The sequence below is a fragment of the Electrophorus electricus genome, chromosome 7, assembly GCF_013358815.1.
Source record: "Electrophorus electricus isolate fEleEle1 chromosome 7, fEleEle1.pri, whole genome shotgun sequence".
In the NCBI taxonomy this organism is placed as follows: Eukaryota; Metazoa; Chordata; class Actinopteri; order Gymnotiformes; family Gymnotidae; genus Electrophorus; species Electrophorus electricus.
In genome coordinates, this window is record NC_049541.1 from 1,141,369 (window position 1) to 1,167,465 (window position 26,097).

General features: G+C 42.7%; 1 protein-coding gene across 11 annotated transcripts in view; it reads right to left on the reverse strand.

Annotated features, from left to right (window-relative positions):
- The window catches only part of mbnl1 (muscleblind-like splicing regulator 1), a 51,600-nt gene extending 30,570 nt beyond the window's left edge, over window positions 1-21,030 (reverse strand). For 5 of the 11 annotated variants that reach the window (XM_027033182.2, XM_027033183.2, XM_027033181.2 and 2 more), the window contains exons 1-2: window positions 8,166-8,271; window positions 1,420-2,167 (exon numbers count right to left, since the gene is read on the reverse strand). In XM_027033182.2, coding sequence (XP_026888983.2) covers window positions 1,420-1,593 — 174 coding nt within the window. In that variant the 5' untranslated portion in view covers window positions 1,594-2,167; window positions 8,166-8,271. The other 6 variants (XM_027033179.2, XM_027033177.2, XM_027033172.2 and 3 more) reach the window with 5 other exon arrangements.
- Window positions 21,031-26,097: the final 5,067 nt, after the last annotated feature.

Genomic DNA, 26,097 nt, shown 5'->3' on the forward strand with positions numbered 1-26,097 from the left:
AAAGGAATTGTGTGGACAATGGCAGACATTTTCTACTGTTAGTACAAAACTTGTCAAAAATGAGAAACGTTCAGCCAAATGAGACAGCACGAGACAGCACGAGACAACACGAGACAGCACGAGACAGCACGAGACAACACGAGTTCTCCTTTTGGATGGCTAACAGTAGGAGGAAATGACACGTATCGATCAGGGCGGCACAATCGATTATTAACTGTTATTGCAACACTGGCCTTCACAGTACTGATATTCCTCATTTCCGCAGTGAGCTTTTGTTTCTTCTCTATGTGTTAAGCACGCTGACATCTGATATAATGTTTCTGTACAAACTATGCTGTCCTAATATCAACCCCACCTATTCACCAACTTCGTCTATTTAACAACTCCACCTATTCAACAACTCCACCTATAATCAGAAGCAAACCCCAGACCTCAGGTCAGCACATAATAACAACTTCTACTGGTACCACTGAAAACAGCCAGGAACTATTACCGCTATTACCAGGGATGTGAGACGGTTACCATAGCGATGCTCCTTCTCTGCATTTTATTACACATACTAGTGTTAGTAATTAAAGGTGCAGTCAGTCGCATTGGGGTGCCAGTTAATGATTCTAGAAACATCTGTGTATGATGGCAATTATTTTTGACGCGTAACACTAGCCTATATAGAGAATTAATTTGACACGTTCGTAATAAAGAACAAGTTTATAGCCCTTAGTCAAAAAACACATTATAAAAAACATTAAGCACATTAAAGCATCTACCAGATGAAAACAAACTTTTTAAATTTGCATTGTTGTCATTCTGAATCTTTTAAATGGTCATGTGTAGCTCCATGTATTCTTCTGAATTCTTGATCATTATCTACCTCAACATGATCGCTAACTACCTCGATGTGATCGTTAACTACCTCGATATGATCGTTGCCTACCTCGATACAATTGTTATCACCCTTGATATCTTTGTTTACCTCTATATGATTATGTACCTCCATACAATCATTATCTACCTCAATATGATCGTTATCTACCTCGATAAAATTGTTATCTACCTCGATATGATCATTATGTACCTCGATATGATCATTATGTACCTCAATATGATCTTTATCTACCTCGATATGATCATTATCTACCTCGATATGATCGTTATCTACCTCGATATGATTGTTGTCTACCTCAATACAATTGTTATCTACCTCGATATGATCTTTGTCTACCTCTGTATGATTGTTATCTATCTCGATACAATCATTCTCTACCTCGATATGATCGTTGTCTACCTCAATATGATCATTATCTACCTGCTCACTATGATGTCTCAGTTTCTTTCTCTCTCTCTCTCTGTCTCTCTCTGTCTGTCTCTCTCTCTTTCTCTCTCTCTCTCTCTCTCGGCGTGAGATGCATGCTTTCTTACCTTCAGCGAGTCGAAGCAGGCGATGACTCGGCCATTCTCCACCTGACAGCTCTTGGCGGGGTGTGCGAACTTGCATTCAGCATCCGAGCGCGAGCACGTACCCCTCTGATACTCACGACACACCTCCAATGTCAGCCATTTTGGATCTCGGATGTGTGCCATGCTCATTGCCATGGCAAGCACAAAGCAAGGTGTGTGTGTGTGTTTGGGTGTGTGTGTGTGTGTGTGTGTGCGTTCCTGTGTCCAAGGTCAAGAGGACCTGCTATTTGTATGTCTTGTTTCTCTGGAGTGTGTGTCTTGGTCTTGCTGGCTCAAACAACCAACGTGGAGTGTGTTATTCCTCAGTGGAGTGTGCAGGGTCAGGGGAGAGTCACAGAAGCACAGAAAATTCCCAGGCAGCCGGAAAAAAAAGGAATCCAAAAACTCTGCTCCAAGATTTGGGACGTTTTTCTTCTTCCTGACTAGCGTGCGTGCCGAAGGAGACCTGAAGGGGGGATAACGTTCCGAAGTAGCTCTGCTCCGGGACTGAAGGACGCACTGTCGCTTTGTGGAGCACTGGCGTTTTAGTGGCAGGTAAGGCTCCGTCCGTTGTCCTCAGGGGTCTTAGGGGAGGTCACGGGGTCAGAGGTCAAAGGTCAGGGGTCGTGTTTCTGGCCTGGCTTTGGGTAGCAAGCTGGCGGGAAGCAGAGACTGGCACTACAAGCGGATCCAAGCTGCAGCAAGAGAGGGCACTACGTTCAGTACCCACCTGTGAGAGAGAGAGAGAGAGAGAGAGAGAGAGAAAGAGAGTGGTGGGAGGAAAGAGAAACAGAGAGCAGGACATGAGGACCTCAGCCAGAGAAGATGTCTATGACTTTTTGTTTATATATAGATGTATGTTTTTGTATATATATAGATATAGATATATATTTCCCTATAAACCCCTGTTTTTTCTCCTCAGTTTGGACAGAGCACTCTCAAACCATTTCACTGCGAGTTATACCGTGTATGACTATGTGCGTGACAAATAAACCAAACTTGAAACTTGACTGCACACAGCTATACAGGATGCTAGGACATGTCTCCCTGTGCTGATGTATACGCTCAGACTACATGAGTTGTGGTCATAGTATACCACAGTATACCATATTACACCATATTATACCATATTACAGCACAGTATACCATATTATACCACAGTATACCACAATAAACCATATTATACCACAGTAAACCATATTATACCACAGTATACCATATTATACCATAGTAAACCATATTATACCACAGTAAACCATATTATACCACAGTATACCATATTATACCATATACCACAGTAAACCAATTATACCACAGTATACCATATTATACCATATACCACAGTATACCATATTGTACCATAGTTAAATCATATTATACCACACTATACCATACTGTACCATAGTAAACCATATTATACCACAGTATACCATACTGTAGCATAGTAAACCATATTATACCACACTATACCATACTGTACCATAGTAAACCATATTATACCATATTATACCACAGTATACCTTTCTTGGCTTTGTCTGTCTGTCTGTCTGTCTCTTTACACACTCAAAAAATGCTAAAAATTCACCGCAGGCTACACAACACCATCAGCTAGAGCAAATAAAGCATTGTCACATTCTCCTCCCTCACACACACACACACACACACACACACACACACACGCGCGCGCGCGCTTCACACAAAGCAGCCATTTACAAATTCAGCAGCTTCAGTACAGAGTCTGGAAAGTCAAATCAAATAGTATATCACTTACAGAGGACTATGCACAGGCCATGGTCACTCTATTTAAAGAGAGGGAGGAAGAGAAAGAGGGGGAGAGAAAGGGAGAAAGAGAGCGAGCAGTGGGAGGAAGTGCAAAGCAAAAGAGCGAGGTCATTTCCCCTTTCTCAGAAGTGTTGTATGACACTAACTAGCCAATCAGAACAAGTGATGTTGCAATAGTATTCTGGGACATGTGCCAGAGAGAGAGAGATGGAGAGAGCGAGAGAGAGCGAGAGAGAGAGTTCTGTATGCACAATTTCAATTCATATTGATTTACATTTCTAGCCTTTATAATTTGCTGCATATCACATTTGGTTTTGAGACAGATTACCATTCCTAACAAACACATTAGAACAATAACACACACACACGTACATACACAAGAGTGCAAGACAATGACCTCAGTCATAGAAGACTAATCCTTCACCTCACATGAATGCCTGTTGCTAGAATGGACCTTTGGAACTCAAACAGTAGGAGTGATAACAGTCAGGACGGCACAGCTGACCTCTGACCCTGCAGCAAGGATCTCAGTGCTGACTCTAATCATGTGATTTGTTTGGTTCCTCAGTAAGCAGGGGAACGGTTCTCCCTCTCTGCTCAGAGGAATGATCGTTACTGTGGCACTTAAAGGACAAACATGTGTAGACCTGTTACTGGATTCACATCACCGCAGTGCTGTGTGCTGTGACAGACCACATCAAGATAGAAAAAGAGAGAGATCTGTAAACCAGCATCCTACATTCAGGGTTTCTACAGAAACTGAAAATATTTTTATATTTGCTCAGGTATCAGAAACACTGAACTTTACCCCACTTCTGTAACCATATTCCTTTTGCTTGATTACTATTCAACTCTGACCTGTGGCTGATGGCTCCACCCCCCTTAAACCCTCCATTAGCCTCCTTGCAAATGTGGGCTTAAGTTACCAAATGTATCAACTCCAGTTTTTTGGCCACAGTTTGGGAACCCAGCCCAGAGCGGAGTGGGGGGTGAGTTCCCGTAAACAGCCGCGCCTGCACATGCACGTTGTTGCTGGAACCGTGAAAGGCGGGGCTTAAACTGACAAAGGCGGGGCTTTAAAAAATGGTTTCGCCAGTGTGATCACAATCTGCCAACATGTGCAGGCAATTCACCAGTCACCAGTAAAAACATCTCTTTTATGTGTCAGTTTGGGCAAATGCATCTAGCAACCAAGGAATTTATTTTGAATTACTGGCATCATTATATAAGGCAAAAACAAAAAAGTACAAAAATCAGCTTATATTTAAACACATGTTAAAAGGATCTGTCCAAGTGTTACAGCTCCTGCCTGTCAAAACTGTTAGTTTGGAGTGTTCATTTGCATTTTTGACATGTATATTGTTTCATGCTAATTCCTAAATGTCGTTATGGCAACAAAAAAAGGGAGCAAAACCAATATGACGAGATGTTGGTAAAACGTGTTCATTCATAAATCTGTGGATAATTATATACAGAACAGTTCTGTCACTAAGAGTATACTCACTGTGAATGTGTGTGTGTGTCTGATGGCAGGGACCCAGTGGAACCTTACCACAGGGGTGTCCTCATTTGACCGAGGGAGAAGCAGATATTCTGCATTACACTCCATGGCTCAGTGCGTGTGGACATTGTTCAGGTGTTACTAACTGGTGTACAGAATCAAGCACAGATCCACTCAATCTCTACACACTCTGAACTCTGACAGCATAAACAACTCAGGAATGTTAACCACGGCACTGTTGGAGGACGACACCTTTACCACAAATCACCCTGCTAGATCTGCCCCGGGCAACTGTAAGTGTCGTTATTGTGAAGCAGCTCAGAACCAAAGCAGCAGAGGGTGTGAACTCACAGAGCAGATCTGCCCAGTGCTGAAGTGTGTAGCACATGACAATCACCTGTCCTTTCTGACATCACACAACTAAACCGCAGCTATATTTACAGCATTTATCTGACACTTATCCATAGCAACTTATAATTATGTGTGAACACATCTTGAGTAATTGAGGACTAAGGGTTTTGTTCAAGGGCCCAACAGTGGAAACCTGGCAGTGGTGGAACTTGAACTGGCAACCTTCTGATTACTAGTCCAGTATCTGAACCACTGAGACACCACACACACACACACCACACCACACACATGTAACACAAACCACACTACACCCAACACACACCCTACACCTCACCATGCACAACCTTCTGATTACTAGTCCAGGACCTGAACCACTGAGACACCACTACCTCTATGTGCAACATCAGCACCAGAACTGTGTGTCAGGAGCTTCATGAAACGTGTTTCCATGGTGGAGCAACTGCACACAAGCCTGTGATCCAAGCATGCAGTGTCGGGTTTAGTGGCGTGATGCACACAGCCACTGGACTCTGGAGCAGAACTCTGTTCTCTGGAGTGATGAGTCACGGTTCACTCTTGGGCAGATGGGCCAACCAATCTGGGCTCTGTGAAAGCGAGGAGATCGCAACCTACTGGAACACAGAGTGGGACCGTAGAGTTTGGCGTAGGGATACTGGTCTGGGCAGAGTTGGACTATAGAGTTTGGTGTAGGGATACTGGTCTGGGCAGAGTGGGATTATAGAGTTTGGCGTAGGGATATTGGTCTGGGCAGAGTGTGACCGTAGAGTTTGGCGTAGGGATACTGGTCTGGGGCTGGTTTTCAGGCTTTGGGCCCCATAGCACCAGTGAAGGGTAATGTTGATGCTACAGCATTCACAGATGATTTATGATTCCAGTTTGTTTGGAGAAGACCCTTTCTTGTCCTGACCTCCACCCCACTGAAGACCTGTGACATGAACTGGAATGCTGATTGTGAGTCAGGACGTCTTGTCCAACATCGCTGTCTGATTGGGCATAGAGCCCACAGACATGTTAACAACAAACCTTTTCAGAAGAGCGGAGGCTGTTAATGTCATCTCAGGTTATGGAACAGGATGTCCAGAAGATCCATCCAGGGGTGATGTGTTAACACAGTTTTGGCCATCTGTATTTTATTTCAAATGTTCAAGTTACGTCAGTGAATGTGGTCACTTCTTTCTCAGCTGATGTCAATGACTCCAGCACCTAAAAGAATCAGAGTGGTGCAGAGTGCTCTGATACATCCGATACAGGAGGTTAGCAGGAACTGAAGCGAAGATGCCTCGTTAGCAAACAAGATCACAGAAAGGCCTGGAACATTCCCATATTGCCCGAGGATCTTAATTCAAAGGCTCAGACCAAACATGTTGTTGTTTTGTTGTTATTGTTGTTGTTGTTTGTGGTGCGTATGTATAATCAGGGTCGTGGGAGGCTCCTCTCACTGCAGTGGGGGGTTGTGGATAAACAGCGGGAGGGTATTGTGCATAGGCAGTCGTGTTCTCGATGACAGAGCCACGCTTCTAAATGCTCGGCGTGTGTGTGTAGATGATGATAGTCTCAACACGGGGAGGGTGGAAAGTAGTGTTACCATGGTGATGTGGTCAAAGTTAGATAAAACTCCTTTAGAGTGTGTTCAGCACTGACTCATAGTGAAAGACTGTGGTGATGGAACAGTTTGTGTCAGTCTCAGTTCGATGGTTGTTCAACCTGCGCCGTGGAAATGCACAAAATATCTGGTGAACACCACGTGCCACAGACTGAAGCCTAATGTCGTTACAGACTGAAACAACAGAGCACATAGACACACTGAAAGACAGACCATCTCTCGCACACACACACAGACATACACACACACACACGCACACACACACACTCACACACAAGTTAACGTATACCTGCAGTCATACTCCCACACATTTCACAGGAAGAAGTGAAGACCAGCAGAATGCAGGGGGAAGATAGATAGAGAGAAAGAGAGAGAGAGAGAGATAGATAGATAGAGAGAAAGAAAGAGAGAGAAAAGAGAAAGCGAGTAAAAGGGAGAGAAATACACAGTCCATGTGCTGTCTTCAGAGACGTCAGTTACAGAGGATCCATGCTGAACACACGCTCTGAAATATCCACATTTCAGCTGAGCCAGAGCTTCAGAACAGCAGCCACAGCAGACAAACGTGCCTGTTACACTGTAATCCATGAGGGGCTTATGTCACACACACACACACACACACACACCAGAGCAGACTCGGTCATGAACACGTTTACATTACCCAGGGTGACCAGCCCTGCTCCCGTCTCTGCACACAGCTCAAACCTCTGCCGACACCCGTTCCCAGCTGGAGAGCAGGCTAGGACATGCTAGGACAAATGACTCCTCAGGGAGTGACCTGGCTCTCGCTCTGACATTAAACTCGCACGCCGAGAGTTCAGCTTAGAAACCGCGCTGCTGGGCCCTAAAGGAGAAAATGCCGTGTCCCTACCTTTGGCCCGGTTTGGAACGGACCTTGGTCTGAACGCAGGTGCTGAACACAGAGCACGCAAGCATGAGCTCCTCTCCCTCTCACAGAACGTGATAAAACAGCCACTCTGACTTTCGCTTTCCTCCGTACATACACACATGCTAACACCACACCACGCCCTCCTAAAAGCGTGGCGCATAATACACACACACACACACAGAGACATACACACAGACACACGGTTCCAGGCTGTATTCCCTACGAAGTTGCTTCCATTCAACATGTCCACTGAACTTCACTGCATGCTAATTCAAAACCTGTGTCTTCAACACAACTTCAAAACACACACACTCAATGCAGCAATCTCCTGAAGCCTTCGGTGTCCAGCAACTCAGATGGCTTTCCTCACAAACAGGGAACGCTACAGCCACGCAGAAACCCCTCCACACGTACCACGCGTCGCTGGCCTGTAGCTCAGGTAGGAGAAGCCTACGGAGATCTACTCAGGGTTCTGACCACGTTAGCATATGTGCCGTGTTGAAGCCCAGGCAGCCTGACAGCGCCCCCTGAACTACCCCAGGCTCGTGTTCGGCGCGCAGTGTACGGGAGAGTGTACTTACATGGCTTCTGTTGAGTGAAGTGACACACTCGAAAAGAAATAAAAACCCTGCGTCAACATCTCCGCCTCTCCCTCTCTCTCTCCCTCCCTCTCTCTCTCTGGCGTGCTTCCTTTCCTCTCCCAGTTCTTACCCTCCCCTCTCCTGCCTCTGTGCCCGTCGTGCTCTCTCCTACTGACACAAGCACACTCTCTCTCCCTCCCTCCCTCTCTCTCTCTCTCCCTCCCTCTCTCCTTCCCTCACTCTCCCTCTCTCTCTCCCTCCCTCCCTCCCCGGTGGAATCCTGGCGTGTCTGGAAGACTTCTGCTGCCTCTGGTGAAGCCCCATATTAGGAAGCGGCAGTTAAACTTGTCACACCTAATTTACATTTGTGGGCGGAGAGTTCAGCCTGCACAACAGAGCATATGCAAAAAAAACCAAAAAACTTACACACAGAGAGAGAGAGAAAAGGAGAGAGAGAGAGAGAGAGAGAGAGAGAGAGAGAGAGGACTCTAAAGAGAGTTGAAAGCTCTGTGGCTCAACAGTTAACCAACCACGTGCTGTTTCTGTGTAAACATGTCCAAGAGGGGAAACAGGACGTGGGTCACACCTTCATTCTGCTTCCCTGCTTCTGGATACCTCCACAATACACACACACACACACACACACACACATGTGACAAACAAATGCACACGCATGCACGCACACACACACGGATGCAAGCGCAACACGCAAACATACATGTGCATACACACACACAGATGCAAACGCAACACACAAACGTACATGTGCGCACACGCACACACAAACACACACACACACACACACATACACACACACACTTGTGCACATACACATCCCTATTCGTTTGTCTCTATGGAATCATAGTTCTAATCTGACAAAAAGAACAAGAAAATCAAAGAAAGCAAAGTCACACATTTACCCAAGAAGAAAACTGTGTGTGTGTGTGTGTGTGTGTGTGTGTGTGTGTGTGTCAGGATACCAAGACATAACAAACTATTAGCCACAGAAATCCCGGCAATCCAAACACAGCCCACACACACACACTCACACACACAAAGCACTGCACTCCAAAGGTTTGCTGTATGAAAACATCTCTCAGCTGGCTTGGCAGGGAGAGGAATAGAGAAAAAACAGAAAGGAAATCCTTACCTCTCACATTGTGCTTCCCTGTGACCTGGATCTGAGTGTGTGTGTGTGTGTGTGTGTGTGTGCAGTGTGTGTGCGTGTGTGTGTGCAGTGTGTGTGTGAGCGTGTGTGTATGAGCGTGTGTGTGAGTGTGTGATCAGATGCAGGCAGGAGGCCGCGACAGCACAGCCCCAGGCACCAACTGGACCATCAGAGCAAGCAAGAGAGGGAGCGAGAGAGAGGGGGAGAGAGAGAGAGAGAGAGAGAGAGAGAGAGAGAGAGAGAGAGAGAGAGAGAGAGAGAGAGAGAGAGAGAGAGAGAGAGAGAGAGAGAGAGAGAGAAGCCTAACATGCGTCTCTCCTTGTTTCTCTGCTGCGTGTGTGTGCGCGCTTCTCCGTCCGTGCCCGTGTGTGTGCGTGTGAGATCCAAGCAGCTCAACAGAGAGAGAGAGAGAGAGAGAGAGAGAGAGAGAGAGAGTGAGACAGAGAGAGAGAGAGAGAGTGAGACAGAGAGAGAGTGAGAGCATAAGCAACAGCAGTCTGTCAGCAGAGCAGCACTGCGCAGAGCATCCAGACCAGCAACCAATCATATGCAATCATAACCCCGCCCACCAGCACAAACCAACCCAGTAACCAATCATACGTAATCATAACCCCGCCCATCAGCCCAGACCAGGAAGTTCTGCTATAGCACCACTGGGAAGGGAGAAAGAGAGAGAGAAAGAGAGAGAGAGAAGGGAAGGGAAGAAAAGAAAGGTTACAGAAGAAAGAAAGTGAGTGGCTATATGAGATTACGTATTGCTTTTCCTCGAGTCTGTTCCCCTTCAGTAGCAGACACACACACACACACACACACACACACAGCTACCAATTCACATATGTTCTCTTTGTCTTTTTTTACTTCTCTGGTTCTATGTTTAGCGACAACGCTATGCACAATATTTAACCAAAGCAGACACACGTGCATATTTCCTGGTTTTCCTAATGTTTCCTAACTGTGCTTTCAGCCTGGGGACTCGGGGAGTGGGGATGAGCACAGCTGGGATTCCCAGAAGGCAGTTCATCTCTCCCCAGACCTCAGTTTCTACTTAATGTTCAGTGTAGTTGTTTAAGAACTGAATCGGATACATGTGTAGATTCCTCTGTAATTGTGTCCATTTATGGTTTATTGGCAGGTTAATAATGTGTTACCATCTTCACCGTATCTCTGTCTTTTGTGAAGCCTGCCCCCATTTGCCCTGTTAGTTCAGCTCCCTTTCTGCATAGTTGCTTGTATGCACATGTGTTGCAAAGTTCAGTTGCAGTAAAGTTTTTTTTTTCTTTTTTCCAGTAGTGGCTTCTGGCAATTCTCCTTTTCCATTGACACTACAGTATGCAAATCCTGAGCATCAGTAAGCATCAGTCTAACTGCATCCCTTTGTTCAACTCTGGCCCATGACTGATGGCTTATGACACGATTTATTACTGATCTGAGATAGCAGACTTTCACATCAATGTTTTAAATGTATTACTGTAGGACTCAATAGAATTTGTTTTATTGAGTTGTACTGTGCACTATTTACACAACATGTAAGGAATTAGAATGTATGGAATTAGACAGCATGTGCAGAAATTCACAGAGAGCTAGTGAGAGCTGGTCTCTACTTCAGCAGCTCTGTCTCTGTGTGTAATACCTGACATACTTTAATACTGTAGCTAAAGTTTTATATTTAACATTACACACTTTAATACTGTAGCTAATGTTGTTATTTAACATTACATACTTTAATAATATAGGTAATTTACATACTTTAATACTGTAGATAATGTTTTTAACATTACATTAATACTGTAGCTAATATTTTATATTTAACATTACATACTTCAATAATGTAGCTAATTTTTAATTTAATATTACAAAGTTTAATAATGTAGCTAATGTTTTATATTTAATATTACATACTTTAATACTCTAGCTAATGTTTTTATTTAACATTACATACTTTAATAATATAACTAATTTCCATACTTTAATACTGTAGATGTTTTTAACATTACATTAATACTGTAGCTACTATTTTATGTTTAACATTACATACTTCAATAATGTAGCTAATATTTTTATTTAACATTACATACTTTCATAATATAGCTAATTTACATATTGTAATACTGTAGATAATGTTTTTAACATTACATTAATACTGTAGCTAATATTTTATATTTAACATTGCATACTTTAATAATGTAGCTAATATTTTATATTTAACATTACATACTTTAATACTGTAGCTAATTTTTTTATTTAATATTACAAAGTTTAATAATGTAGCTAATGTTTTATATTTAATATTACATACTTAAATACTGTAGCTAATGTTTTTATTTAACATTACATACTTTAATAATATAGCTAATTTACATACTTTAATACTGTAGATAATGTTTTTAACATTATATTAATACTGTAGCAAATATTTTATATTTAACATTACATACTTTAATAATGTAGCTAATTTACATGCTTTAATACTGTAGCTAATGTTTTATATTTAACATTACACACTTTAATACTGTAGCTGATGTTTTTATTTAACATTACATACTTTAATAATATAACTAATTTATATACTTTAATACTGTAGCTAACATTTTATATTTAATATTACATACTATAATACTTAATCTAACATTTTATGTTTAACATTACATACTTTAATTCTATAGCTAATGTTTTAAATTAACATTATACACTTTAATACTGTAGCTAATGTTTTATATTTAACATTACATACTTTAATAATGTAGTTAATTTATATACTTTAATACTGTAGCTAACGTTTTATATTTAACATTACATGCTTTAATACTGTAGCTAATATTTTATATTTAACATTACATACTTTAAATCTATAGCTAATGTTTTAAATTAACATTAAACACTTTAATACTGTAGCTAACCTTTTATATTTAACATTACATACTTTAATACTGTAGCTGATTAAGTAAGATTTGAGTAAAATATCTGAATGTAATATCCAAGTGTAAGATTTGAGTGCAAGATCTGAGTGTAAAATTTGAGTAAAAGACCTGAATGTAATATCTGAGGGTAAGATTTGAGTAAAAGACCTGAATGTAATATTTGAGGGTAAGATTTGAGTAAAAGAGCTGAATGTAATATCTGAGTGTAAGAGTTGAGTAAAAGACCTGAATGTAATATTTGTGGGTAAGATTTGAGTGTAATATCTAAGTGTAAGATTTGAGTAAAAGAGCTGAATGTAATATCTGAGTGTAAGAGCTGAGTAAAAGACCTGAATGTAATATTTGTGGGTAAGATTTGAGTGTAATATCTGAGTGTAAGATTTGAGTAAAAGAGCTGAATGTAATATCTGAGGGTAAGATTTGAGTAAAAGATCTGAATATAATATCTGAGTGTAAGAGTTGAGTGTAAGATCTGAATGTAATATCTGAGGGTAAGATTTGAGTGTAAGATCTGAGGGTAAGATCTGAGTGTAAGATCTTAGGGTAAGATTTGAGTGTAAGATCTAAGTGTAAGATCTGAATGTAATATCTGAGTGTAAGATTTAAGTGTAATATCTGAGGGTTAGATTTGAGTGTAAGAACTGAATGTAATATCTGAGCGTAAGATTTGAGTGTACTATCTGAGGGCAAGATTTGAGTAAAAGACCTGAATGTAATATCTGAGTGTAAGACTTGAGTAAAAGAGCTGAATGTAATATTTGTGGGTAAGATTTGAGTGTAATATCTGAGTGTAATATCTGAGTGTAATATCTAAGTGTAAGATTTGAGTAAAAGACCTGAATGTAATATCTGAGTGTAAGACTTGAGTAAAAGATCTGAATGTTATATCTGAGTGTAAGAGTTGAGTGTAAGATCTGAGTGTAATATCTGAGGGTAAGATTTGAGTGTACTATCTGAGTGTAAGATTTGAATGTAAGATCTGAATGTAATATCTGAGTGTAAGATTTGAGTGTAAGATCTGAGTGTAAGATCTGAGGGTAAGATTTGAGTGTAAGATCTGAGTGTAAGATTTGAGTGTAAGATCTGAGTGTAAGATCTGAGGGTAAGATTTGAGTGTAAGATCTGAATGTAATATCTGAGTGTAATATCTGAGGGTAAGATTTGAGTGTAAGATCTGAGGGTAAGATTTGAGTGCAAGATCTGAGGGTAAGATTTGAGTGTAAGATCTGAATGTAATATCTGAGGGTAAGATTTGAGTGTAAGATCTGAGGGTAAGATTTGAGTGTAAGATCTGAGGGTAAGATTTGAGTGTAAGATCTGAGGGTAAGATTTGAGTGTAAGATCTTAGGGTAAGATTTGAGTGTAAGATTTGAGTGTAAGATCTGAATGTAATATCTGAGTGTAAGAGCTAAGTGTAATATCTGAGGGTTAGATTTGAGTGTAAGAACTGAGGGTAAGATTTGAGTGTAAGATCTGAGGGTAAGATTTGAGTGTAAGATCTTAGCTCAGAAGCATGAAGATAAAACAGTAAACAGCCAGCAGGGGGGTTGTGGTCTGTAGTTGGCATCACTATGGCAGCAGAATAGTGGCAGTTTGCACAGTCAGACCTAAATGTAGAACAGGGTCACAACACTTTATTTTCCATCTCATCTGTAATTCTCTTTTTTCTCACTTCCTCCTCCTCTTCCTCCTCCTCCCTCCCTCTCTCTCTCTCTCTCTCTCTCTCTCTCTCTCTCTCTCTCTCTCTCTCTCTCTCTCTCTCTCTGACTAATTCATTCAATATTACACATAAGGAAAATATTTCTTGGCTGTATGCGATTATTTCTCTCTCTCCTGCTTGGCTATCGCAGTGTGGGTCAGGACAGTGCAGCGTTTCAAACAGCCACAGTTCTAGAACTATGACATTGAGTTTAGTCATAAAGAGAGTGTGGTTGTGCAGTTGTACTTCTCACCAAAGCCTTCTGACTTCCTGATCATCTGTAACCTTCTTTACTCCATGTGTTAAAATGGTCCCACGTGTGAGATCCATTGTGTGCCATCCCGTCTCTGCGTCTTCAGCAACCTTACTGCTAGTGAGGAGTTCTCACGCTTGTGTATTACAATTAGAATTAGTTAGAATAAGTTGATCATTTACAGACGTGAGTGAGGCAAAGCCGTCCGATCCTCTTAAGGAGAGCGAGTTTGGTTTAAGAAGAAGAGGAACTCGGCAGACATCTTCACGACACCTCAGAGACCTCAGACCTTAATGGTCACGTCTGAAACATGCAGAGCTCTGTTTAATAGTTCACTATGTTTGCTATGATTATGTGACCTGCAAAGGATCGACAGTTTCTGCATGTTAGAGACGTTACTCATATTGATAATGCTATGTGTCTCTGCCTCGGTCTCGGTCCTTGGCTGCGTTTCTCTCACTTCCACTCTCCTTCTAACGAATGGAAACCTACTAGGAATTTAAAATGGCTGCCAACATGGAGTATTGAGGGTGTGTGTGTGTGTGTGTGTTATATAAGAATAGGGGTCAGAGCACGTTAGCTGAAGCTAGGTCACGAAGACTACATTTCTCATTCGTGGATGAATACTGCCTGTTTTTTCTAAGATCACAGTATGTTAAAAACTCCCCACAGTACTCAACCTTCCCACAAAACACACACAGACACGTGCACACACACGCACACACTTACACACGCACACAAACACACACACACACACAAACACACACGAACACACACACATGAACACACACACATGAACACACACACATGAACACACACACACGAACACACACACTGCAGTACACGGAGCCACTGTGAGGGAATTTCCCCACTGAACCGCTCGTCTGCTGGTCTGCTCAGAACTGTGTGTTTAATCACAACACCTTACCACTGTGCAATGATCATGGACTCAAGAAAAAAGCAGAAACCACTTTTGCCTGATAATTTTATATCTGCTGTCTGTATGTCTGGGTTTTGGTGCCCTGTCTCTGTTCTTCTCCGTGTGTTAAAGCACTGAACTCGGCTGTGGCCTGAATTACACATCCTGATCACTGTGCCCACTAGGCTTGCTGTTGAATTATTTCGTCAGCGACACAGTTGCAAGTACAGTTGACCTTTAACCTTATGAGGTGAGCGTTCAACTATGAGTTCCTAGATGTGAAGTGCTCATACCGTCCCGTCCAAAATTCTATAAATATTACAGTTATTACTGCATTTTTGTCTCAGAAAGGAAAAAAAGATGTGTGTCCAAAGCCCCGCAACACCATACAGGACCTTTCAGGATCTTCACAAGACCCTCAAAACTCCCTTTTCCTGAAGCCCATGTCTGGAATACCACGGGAAGTTCCCACATGTCAGGGCAGGGACATAATACAAGCACCAGCAGAGAACCTCGGTGTGTCGAGCATGACTCAGAGAAAGTGCAGGGCTGCACACACACACACACACACTCACACACACACACGCACGCGCACACGCACACCTACACACATACATGCGCATGCACACACACACACTCACACACACACACACACACACACACACACACACACACACACACACACACACACACACACGCGCACGCACACACACATGAACACACATGAACTCAGAAGCACAGGACCAGTGTGGTTCCACACACTGAGACTGTGCGCATCAACCCACGCTCACAGAGACCCACAGTCCCACAAACGGCCGAGTTTCCACGAGGCAGCATGAGAGGTCCTGATTAGCACTACAGCCGTGGTCTAAAGCTTGTCTCATGGCTGAGTCTCTGCATGTTTGTTTCGGTTGGTGGCGTTTAGGATGAGTTTGGGTCTGCTCTTGGGTCTGCCCTGCTGTGTTCAGTTGGGTGTTTTTTGGCGATAATTTGATTATTTTCTCGATGCTATTTTTGAGTTGAGGTTGTTCTTTCTTTACTGGAGCAGCGCAAAACAAGACTGGATTAGATCCATAGCAGAAATGTTTTTAATTCTTTAAAAGCTGTGTATAAAGTCTCCTTTCTTGCTCTCTTTCCCTCTCTCTCTAGTTCTGTCCGTCTCTATCCTTCTCTTTTCTCAGGTTGAGGAATGTGAGTTCTTAATTCTTATTCTAACAGAATGCAAACTTCTACATACTGTACCACACATACCGCATGTTTACACTGCACAACTACTGCAGATACAGCACATGCATACACAAAAATGGAAGACATATATAAACTGTATACTGTATACTGTGTACAGTATGCTTATGTACATGTATGCAGTTAATTATATACTGGTGCCTAGTATGTGTGTGTCTGTGTGTCTGTGTGTGTGTGTAGATTTGAGAGGTTAATCATAGAGTATTTATAGATTTGAGAGCTTAATACTATAGTATTTATAGATTTGAGTTTTATCTTATGAAATTTATAGATTTGAGAGCTTACTCATCTGGTATTTATAGATCTGTGAGCTTACTCGACTGGCATTTATAGTTTGGGAGATTGACTGTCTGGTATTTATAGATTAGACAGAAAACAATCATCTGGTGTTGTTTTAGGTTTTGTGAGTATGATCTCTAGACATTTAGTTTTGAAATTTACATTTTAGCTGGTGTATAAATCAAAGAATCTCTTGGGGTTGACAAGTAGAACTTAACACACACACTTCCTGAACTGCACTTAACACACACACACTTCCTGAACTAAAACATGAAGCAACATAAGGGCGTTAAGCGTTGCACCATTTTGAATGTGTGTGTGTGTGTGAGAGAGAGAAAGCAGAATCTTTAACGTTTCATTACACTGCAGAGAAATGAGGAAGAGGAAGTGGAAACATCTCACAAAAAAGAACAAACCTCCACTCAGCCCCTCCTGCCTCACAGACATCTTTATTTGAGCACTGCAGCAAACGCTAAAGGCTAAAAGCTAAAGGCTAAAAGATCGTTTGGTCTTCCCTGATCAGTGATGGCAACACCTGTTGTCCTATTCTCAGATCTCTTGTGTCATTAAAGTTTGAAATAACTTCAAGAAGAGAATATTTCTTTGTTGAAAGTGAAAGGCCAATTAAAAAATCCACTTGAGTTAAAGTATTGAAGTGCATAAACTTGAAGTTATTACAAATGTAAATACGATTAAAGTGAAAAGTAGCAGAGATGTCACACAAATGTAGCAGAGGTGTCACATAAATGTAGCGGAGATGTCACGCAAATGTAGCGGACGTGTCACACAACTGTAGTGCAGTCCAACTAGGACAGGATCTCTTTGAACTGAAGGGAAGCAAATACTCAGGACCAGTAAAAAAAAACCATTACTAACCCAGTACAGGACCACTACTCAGAAAAACCCATTACTAACCCAGTACAGGACCACTACTCAGAAAAACCCATTACTAACCCAGTACAGGACCAGAATTCAGAAATAGTACTCTCCAGCCATAAACATCCTACACAAACACACACACACCCACACACACTCACACACTCACACACACACAGGTGAATCAGTCCCAGGGAAACTGCAGGGTGGCACAAGGACACGGCGCCTCAATTCGACGAAACAAGTTTTATCTGTGAAAACGGCACCCGGCGGCGAGGGCGATAGTATGCAAATGTCAGGCACACACAGCAGCCCGCACACACACAGAGACAAAGACAACCCATCCAACACCGACATTACATAACTAACACACACACACACACTACACAAGCTGCACACAGCTCACATGGGCCAACAGAATACTTCAGCAGTGAATAATATGAGGACAGAATCTAACTGATATTTAGTGCTACTGGAAACAAGTTCTCAGTTTGTGAAAGTTTCCAGTATGTTTGAAATTATCCAAATTATCAAATACAACCCCCCCCAAACATATATTTTAAAAAACATTGTTATAGATTAGCAGTGTAAAGTGTAATGTGTGCCAGCAGAGCTAAAATGCTGTATTTGTGCATTACAAGTAAATGCATTTTTGTGTGTGTGTGTGTGTGTGTGTGTGTGTGTGTGTGTGTGTGTGTGTGTGTGCATACGTGCGTTAGCTCCTACCTGTGTGTAGGGCTGGTGCAGATCTCCCTCTGAAAGCGAGACAGGAACTCACCAGTGGGTTACACACCACATGCTGCACGCCGCAGTGCATTCTGGGCAAGAGGCTGACGTCTGCTTGTGCTGTCTGGTGCACTGCAAACCGGAAACAACACCCACAGCAATGAGAGCAGCACACGCACACACACATACGCACACAGAGTTGTCAGTGTTTGCATGGATGATCATGTGTGCATGTCTGATAGAGAGCATGAGAGAGTGTGTGCGTGTGTGAGTGTGTGTGCATGTCTGATAGAAAGAGCATGAGAGCGTGTGTGTGTGTGTGTGCGAGTGTGTGTATGTCTGATAGAGAGCATGAGAGAGTGTGTGTGTGTGTGTGTGTGTGTGTGTGTGCGCATGTGTGAGAGTGTGTGAGCGTGTGTGCATCCAAAGATCTGCCACATGGCTCTCGCTCGCTCGCTCTCTCTCTCTCTCTCTCTCTCTCTCTCTATCGCCATGGAAACCTGCCTTTATCTTATTTGCATCTGAGCATACAGTCTGCTCCACAAAGAGCCTAGATCACCTTTCCTGCATCAAGCCCCTGACCATGCTGATCCACACACACACACACACACACACACACACTAACGACCACCACCCCCACTCTCTAACTGTATCACACCCCCTGATAACCTTAGGCCTGTGACCTTGTCCCTAACACAACAGCTTGCCCAGTTCGGTAAAACCTCCGTCAGAGGCTCTTCCACTCTGCCTGCCAACCCCCTCTGCACACCACCGGGCTCTGCCTATCCCACGGGTCCCACCCCCTGCACCCATGTCAAAGAGGAAGCAGCATGCACAACGGACCAGTATGCATGGCTTAAGATAACAGTACAGAGAGTAAAACAGGAAGAGGGGTGTGTCTGGTCTGATGTGCACCAGTGTATGTGTGTGTGTGTGTGTGTGTGTGTGTGTGTGTGTGTGTGAGAGACGGTCGGGGTTATTTCAGTTCTCTTTTTTGACTGAGCCAGGTGTGTTACTTTCTGCCTAACTGCATAGCTGTTCCAGTTCCTGTTTTAAACCTTGTATGTATCTACAAAGACAATGGTGGTGTAACACAACCTTTTATGCATACTAATCACAGAGAGAGAGAGAGAGAGAGAGAGAGAGAGAGAGAGAGAGAGACTTAGTGAGGATTAGCCAGATAGTTTATAGACAGAGAGAGAGTGAGAGAGCAAGAGCAAAAAGCAAATACGCAGAATGAGTGAGAAGAGAGCAGGGGAGGAAACAGAGAGACAATTAGGCAGGGAGACAGACAGAGAGACAGACAGACACACGCAGGATCAGACAGAGCTCCAGTTTCCCCCCGAGCCTTGCTAGCGCTGCGTGCCATGGGCGCAGTGCGGGTCAGCTGGCAGGCACAGACGTCTCCTTACCTTCCTGCGTCCCTGCTAAAAGGAGATGCTCTTCACACACAACACATCACGTCCTCTCCGCTGCCTGCCGACAGGAAGCAGAATCGGTCCGTCCCTGTTTACAGTCCGCTGACACTGCAGTGCGCCTGACGCATTCCTAACGCAGCTACGCAGCAGAGATGACGGAGGAAGAGGGGTTTGGAGATCTGCACGAATGAGATTAGTTACTCGGTAGTGTCACACATTCCCTGGTGGAAAAAGACACTGTATTAGGATTTATCTGAGAATACAAGGAGGGTGTGCATGTAATTCATAATGAATAATCAATCTAACGGCTAAATTACCAACAGAGAGTAAACAAGTCTAGACGTAGCTGCGACCTTCAGAGGTTGTTAGCATCTAAGATTCTTTCAAATAATGATGACAGATGAGTGCATTATACATCAAGGTGTAAAGCTTTCAGCACTAGTACAGTAGTACTGGTACTTCCTGACTGGTTTATTGGTGGTGTATGTCAATGGTGATTTGTTCTGTCAATCAACCCTCCCCCCCGCCGAGGAGGTGGCCTATGGCTGTCTGAGATTTCGACCTTGTCAGGTGCTGTGACAGCCATTGTAGTTCAGAAGGGCAAAACTGGTTTCTTGTCTCTATGCCACTTCAGCCACTTGTGCTCTGAGCTGTAGAAAAGACTGAAATTCTTGTGTGACATTTATAAAAATCCCAAAAGTGCTTTATAATAGCTCACATGGCAGTAAGGTAGAACAATGTGTCATCTACACCAAGATCACAGGTTCAATTCTCAAGGGAGCACATGCATTAGACATGCAAATTGCTCCTGATCAAATGTCTGCAATGGCAGAGATATGATGTATGCAATGGCAGAGATATGATGTATATAATGGCATGTTCCCACTCCAGGGAACAGGTGTCCTTGTTAGTCAGTTTCCCCTTTCACACCTGGTTTACGCCAGGAGCTTCTTAATGTGCCGAGTCCTGTGTTGTAACACAGGAAAGCAACAGGACTGGAAAATGCTCCTTTAGCATGGGAGTCTGATTCTGCTAAGGAATGCTAAAGAAATTATCATAATAAATTCCACTCCTGAATTACCATAACAATAAGCCTCCAGAGGAAAGAACATTCATTTGGAATTTGAACTGTGAGAAATTCTTCCTTGTGACAGTTTATTCATTAGACATAAATGGACCAGAGTGTCACAAAGTTGGGACATTTATGGAGTCTGAGAGTGCAGTGTGGCACGATAGACAGACAGATAGTTTTATGGAAGGAATGTTGGTAAGTAAACATCACTGCATCAGATAAATAAAACAATTTTTACAAAAAATTAATGACTTTTTTCTTTTCTGGAATTGTAATGTCCTGGGATCCCCAAGCGCGCGCACACACACACACACACACAAGCTCCCTATTTCGGCATTCCTGCCTTCTCCACTGACTTAGCTGGGATTGCTGTGCGCTCCTAATCAGATTCACACTTGTAATACCATTGGCTCCTCCTGTGATGTAGGAGCAGTGGTGTCTCAGTGGTTCAGGTATTGGCCTAGTAATCAGAAGGTTGCCAGTTTAAGTCCCACCACTGCCAGGCTGCCACTGTTGGGCCCCTGAACAAAACCCTTAACCCTCAATTAGTCATGATTGGACGTCGCTTTGGATAAAAGTGTCAGATAAATTTACGGCATTTAGCTGACACTTTTATCCAAATCAACTTACAATTATGAGTACAACTTGAGCAATTGAGGGTTAAGAGTCTTGCTCAGGGACCCAGCAGTGGTGGGACCTGAACCAGCAACTTTCCAATTACAAGTCAAGTACCTTCACCACTGAGACACTACTTCCCTGTAAACACTGTAAATGTTGGGAGTGTAATGCATGTTGGTCCTCACGCTCAGCATTTAATCGCCCGGTGCAGTCGTAATAGCACAGTGCTGTCACAGGCAGGTAAAACATGCTTTTTGAGACTGGCTATAGGGTCATAGGGGTCAGTGTGACAGTGACGTGGACATGAGTGCACGCACACACACACACACACACACACACACACACACACACACACACACAAGAACTGAGTAGTGGACTAGCGTGATACATCAGTCCTCCTGCCATTAGGTGAATGTTGTCAGTCAAATTTAACACTGGCACTGCCAGAATAACAAGTGTGCTTTCAATTTTTACACAAAAAATAAAACAACAATAAATATAATAAAAAACACAAAAAACAACAAAATACAAAATACAGTTGAGATTCAAAACAGCATCACTGATCTTGTTGCCAAGTTACTGATTCTTAAGAAGAATTCTTGTGAATATGTGTGTGCGTGTGTGGGAGGGTGTCTGTACTATTAACTCAGAATGAAAGGCTGGGACAGCAAGATGTGTTTTCAGTATTTATAACTGAACATGGGAGCTTTTCCTGAAACACAGCTGATGGTCAAAACCCTGACATACATGTTACTCTATAGTTAGTCTATATACTCATGTTACTCTATAGTTAGTCTATATACTCATGTTACTCTATAGTTAGTCTATACTCATGTTACTCTATAGTTACTCTATACACTCATGTTACTCTATAGTTAGTCTATACACTCATGTTACTCTAGTTACTCTATATACTCATGTTACTCTATAGTTAGTCTATACACTCATGTTACTCTATAGTTAGTCTATACACTCATGTTACTCTATAGTTAGTCTATACTCATGTTACTCTATAGTTACTCTATACACTCATGTTACTCTATAGTTAGTCTATACACTCATGTTACTCTATAGTTAGTCTATACACTCATGTTACTCTATAGTTACTCTATATACTCATGTTACTCTATAGTTAGTCTATACACTCATGTTACTCTATAGTTACTCTATATACTCATGTTACTCTATAGTTAGTCTATACACTCATGTTACTCTAGTCTATACACTCATGTTACTCTATAGTTAGTCTATACACTCATGCTACTCTATAGTTACTCTATACACTCATGTTACTCTATAGTTACTCATGTTACTCTATAGTTAGTCTATACTCATGCTACTCTATAGTTACTCTATATACTCATGTTACTCTATAGTTACTCTATATACTCATGTTACTCTATAGTTAGTCTATACACTCATGTTACTCTATAGTTACTCTATATACTCATGTTACTCTAGTTAGTCTATACACTCATGTTACTCTATAGTTAGTCTATACTCATGTTACTCTATAGTTACTCTATATACTCATGTTACTCTATAGTTAGTCTATACACTCATGTTACTCTATAGTTACTCTATATACTCATGTTAACCTAGTTACTATGAAATGCGCTGTATTTTTTATTTGCTTTTGAAAATAAATTAAACTGAATCATAAAGCAAACCAAATGAAACCTAGATTTGCCTCAGTCAACTGTAAGTGTCGTTATTGTGAAGCAGCTCAGACCCAAAGCAGTAGAGGGTGTGAACTCACAGAGCAGACCTGCCCAGTGCTGAAGTGTGTAGCACATGACAATCACCTGTCCTCTCTGACATCACACAACTACAGAGTGCAAAAGCACCTCTGTACGCAACATCAGCACCATAAGTGTGTGTCAGGAGCTTCAGGAAACGAGTTTTCATGGTGGAGCAGCTGCACACAAGCCTGCGATCAGCCAGCGATCTGCGTGAAGTGTTGGCTGGAGTGTGTGAAGCACGCGGCCACTGGAGTCGAGAGCGCTGACGTGTTCCCTGGGGTGAAGAATCACGCCTCACTATCCGGCAGCCTGACAGATGATTCTGGCTGATACCACGAGAAGCTAACGAACTGGAATGCATTGTGCCAACAGTAAAGTCTGGTGGAGAGCAATGGTGGCCTGTGGCTGCTGAGTGCACAAAGCGAGGTTCATAAGGACAATGGTTTGGTGAGCTTGGTGTGGAGGAACTCCAGTGTCCTGCAGAGCCCTGAGCTCCACCCCACTGAAGGCATGGGAGATGAACTGGAATGTTGATCGTGGGTCAGGACTTCTCGTCCAACATCACAGCCTGACTGTAAAAGTGCTGTTCTGACTGAACGGGCACAATTTCCCACATTCCAAAATGTTGCGGAAACCATTCCCAGAGAAGCGGAGAGGTGTGGGGATGGGATGTCCAACAAGCCCATACATGTGACGGTCAGATGTCCACTATGAGTCATATAGTGTGTTTACTGTCACCGAAGCCATGCCATGAAGGCAATCTGAGAGTTTTGTATATCGTGTGCCTCCCAGAGTGTGACAACAGGCTAATCAGTTAATATCGATTATACCCAAATGACAGCACTCCAAGGACTTGTGTATTCCACTGCCTTATTAGAGAAGGAGCCACTCTGTAGCCTAGCAACCAAGCCACACAACACAACTGCACTATGAATTAAAAAAAGAAAGAAATGTGAAGGAAAACAGGAGACAGGGTTGCTCAGGCGTTACGATAATGACACCCTCACTTAGCTAATCAGACGACACAGCCTGGAAATAGCGGCTGGCAGGGCCCCACCCAGACTGCAGACCCCGCTAGTCAACAAACGCCTTCCAGACGGACGTCATTCTCCTCATATAGGAGAGCCCAGCAAAAGGAGGGAGCAGAGAAAACACACTCCAAAATACTGAGTCATAAGCAAGGAAAGAGAGCAGCGAGCGGGGGGGGGGGGGGGGGGGTTCTTTTGTTTTGCAACACTAAGACATTGTCTCGGCCTAGCCGACGGCATTACTAAATACGGCGGAAAAGAAATGGCGCGTTTAGACAGCGAGAAAACCACAGTCCTTAAATGAACCAAAGAAACATCCCACCACAAAGAAGCGTTTCGGCCGCGTCGCGTTATGGCGACTAGTTTTCCACCGCTAGCCGGCATCATCTGTGAGACTAGCGAAATGCTGCGCGTAACCTGCAACCCTCTATCGCAACAGGGCCAGGCGCGTTCACGAGCAGCCGCGCACTAGTTAGCAGCGCGTTAGCGGAAAGACGCCAGCTTTCTTACTGCGTATTTCCTGCCGGAACCATTTGAGCACAGGGCACTCTAAATGATGCCGGGCACCTAAAAGCCTATTTTTAGATTTTATTAGCAATATTAAATTCTGCTGAGACGCTTCCGCAAGCAGTGGGTTCCATTCTGGCACGGAGCTACCAGTCACTATCGGTGTCAGGCCTGAGAAACCCAGCTCGGAAACCTCTGGGTCGCTCAGTTATAACAGTTTAGGTTTGTGTATGAGCATATTTGTGTGTCATGATTTAACATTTCCAGAGAAATATACCATTTGTTTTTGTTTGCTGTAAAAATGGTTTTGTAATATCAAAAGCACGTGTAAAATAATAATAATAAAAACTTCCTGAATCTTCACTGCTGGAGATCATAACATGCTAATATCATTTTCCAGAATGCTGTAACACATTTGATAAGACACGTTTATGAAAACAGCCTGATTTCTGCAGGAAGAAAAGATGCTATTATTTTTGAGAGTTCAGAAAGGCCTAAACGCGTATTCTTGCCCGGGTTCTGCTTCGAGTGCATTAGCGCATTGTTAGTAAGGAGTCCTATATAATCAGCATTAAATAGGCCGTAAATGGAGAATGCACAAATAACCGTAGCTGACTCAGCACTTCCTGCGGTGAAGTCATTTTCTACAGCAGACTGGAGTTCCCAGGCACGTCTCCCCGACACCCCGGCTAATGGCAGCGGTGTCCTGGACGGAGGTCATATTTAACACTTTTACTTCACCTCTTTTCTTCTCACTTTCCTTTTTTTTTCTTACACGGTTGTCCATTTTGCTAGTGCAAGATAAAGATACTAGGAACCAAACTGAATGCTGTGCCCTTTTGGGATTTAAAGTTTTAGCACCTGCCCTACGGCCCTCACGCGTTGTATCAGATCAATAGCAGCATTAATGCGTCTGTTTTTAAACAGCGGCACTGGTGATATCACACCATCCTACTAAATCCTGTATTCAGCAATAGCCAGCACTCCTGCAGACGTACGGAGACGCGCTGCTTTAGTATGAGACAGAGGGCAATCACTGCCACCTGCTGGTGACGTGTGCCATTACACCCTTTACAGTGCGCTCAGACGTCCTAGCGCCGCACGCAGGCTCACGACCTGTTAGGCTGATGCTTACATTTCTTCTCACCTAGAAACTAGTGTTTCTGTATTACGTTCCATATTCCGGTAAACATATTTACAAAGTTATGACAAAAGCAATCGTTTATGAACTACTGATCAGTCTCGACGTACCTACTGTTCAGCACATCTGTTTAGAGCAAAACACGCTTTAGTCAACTTTTAACTAGAGCATCCGCGTGGTCAGGTCACGTGAACAGCCATTTGTTTGAAGTCACTAATTGACAGTGATGAAAAATTAATAATGAAAAAAGTCAGTTATCGGCAAATGTGAACACCGCTCATATTGAGCCCTTACTGGTTGTAAAACAAATTAAACGATACACA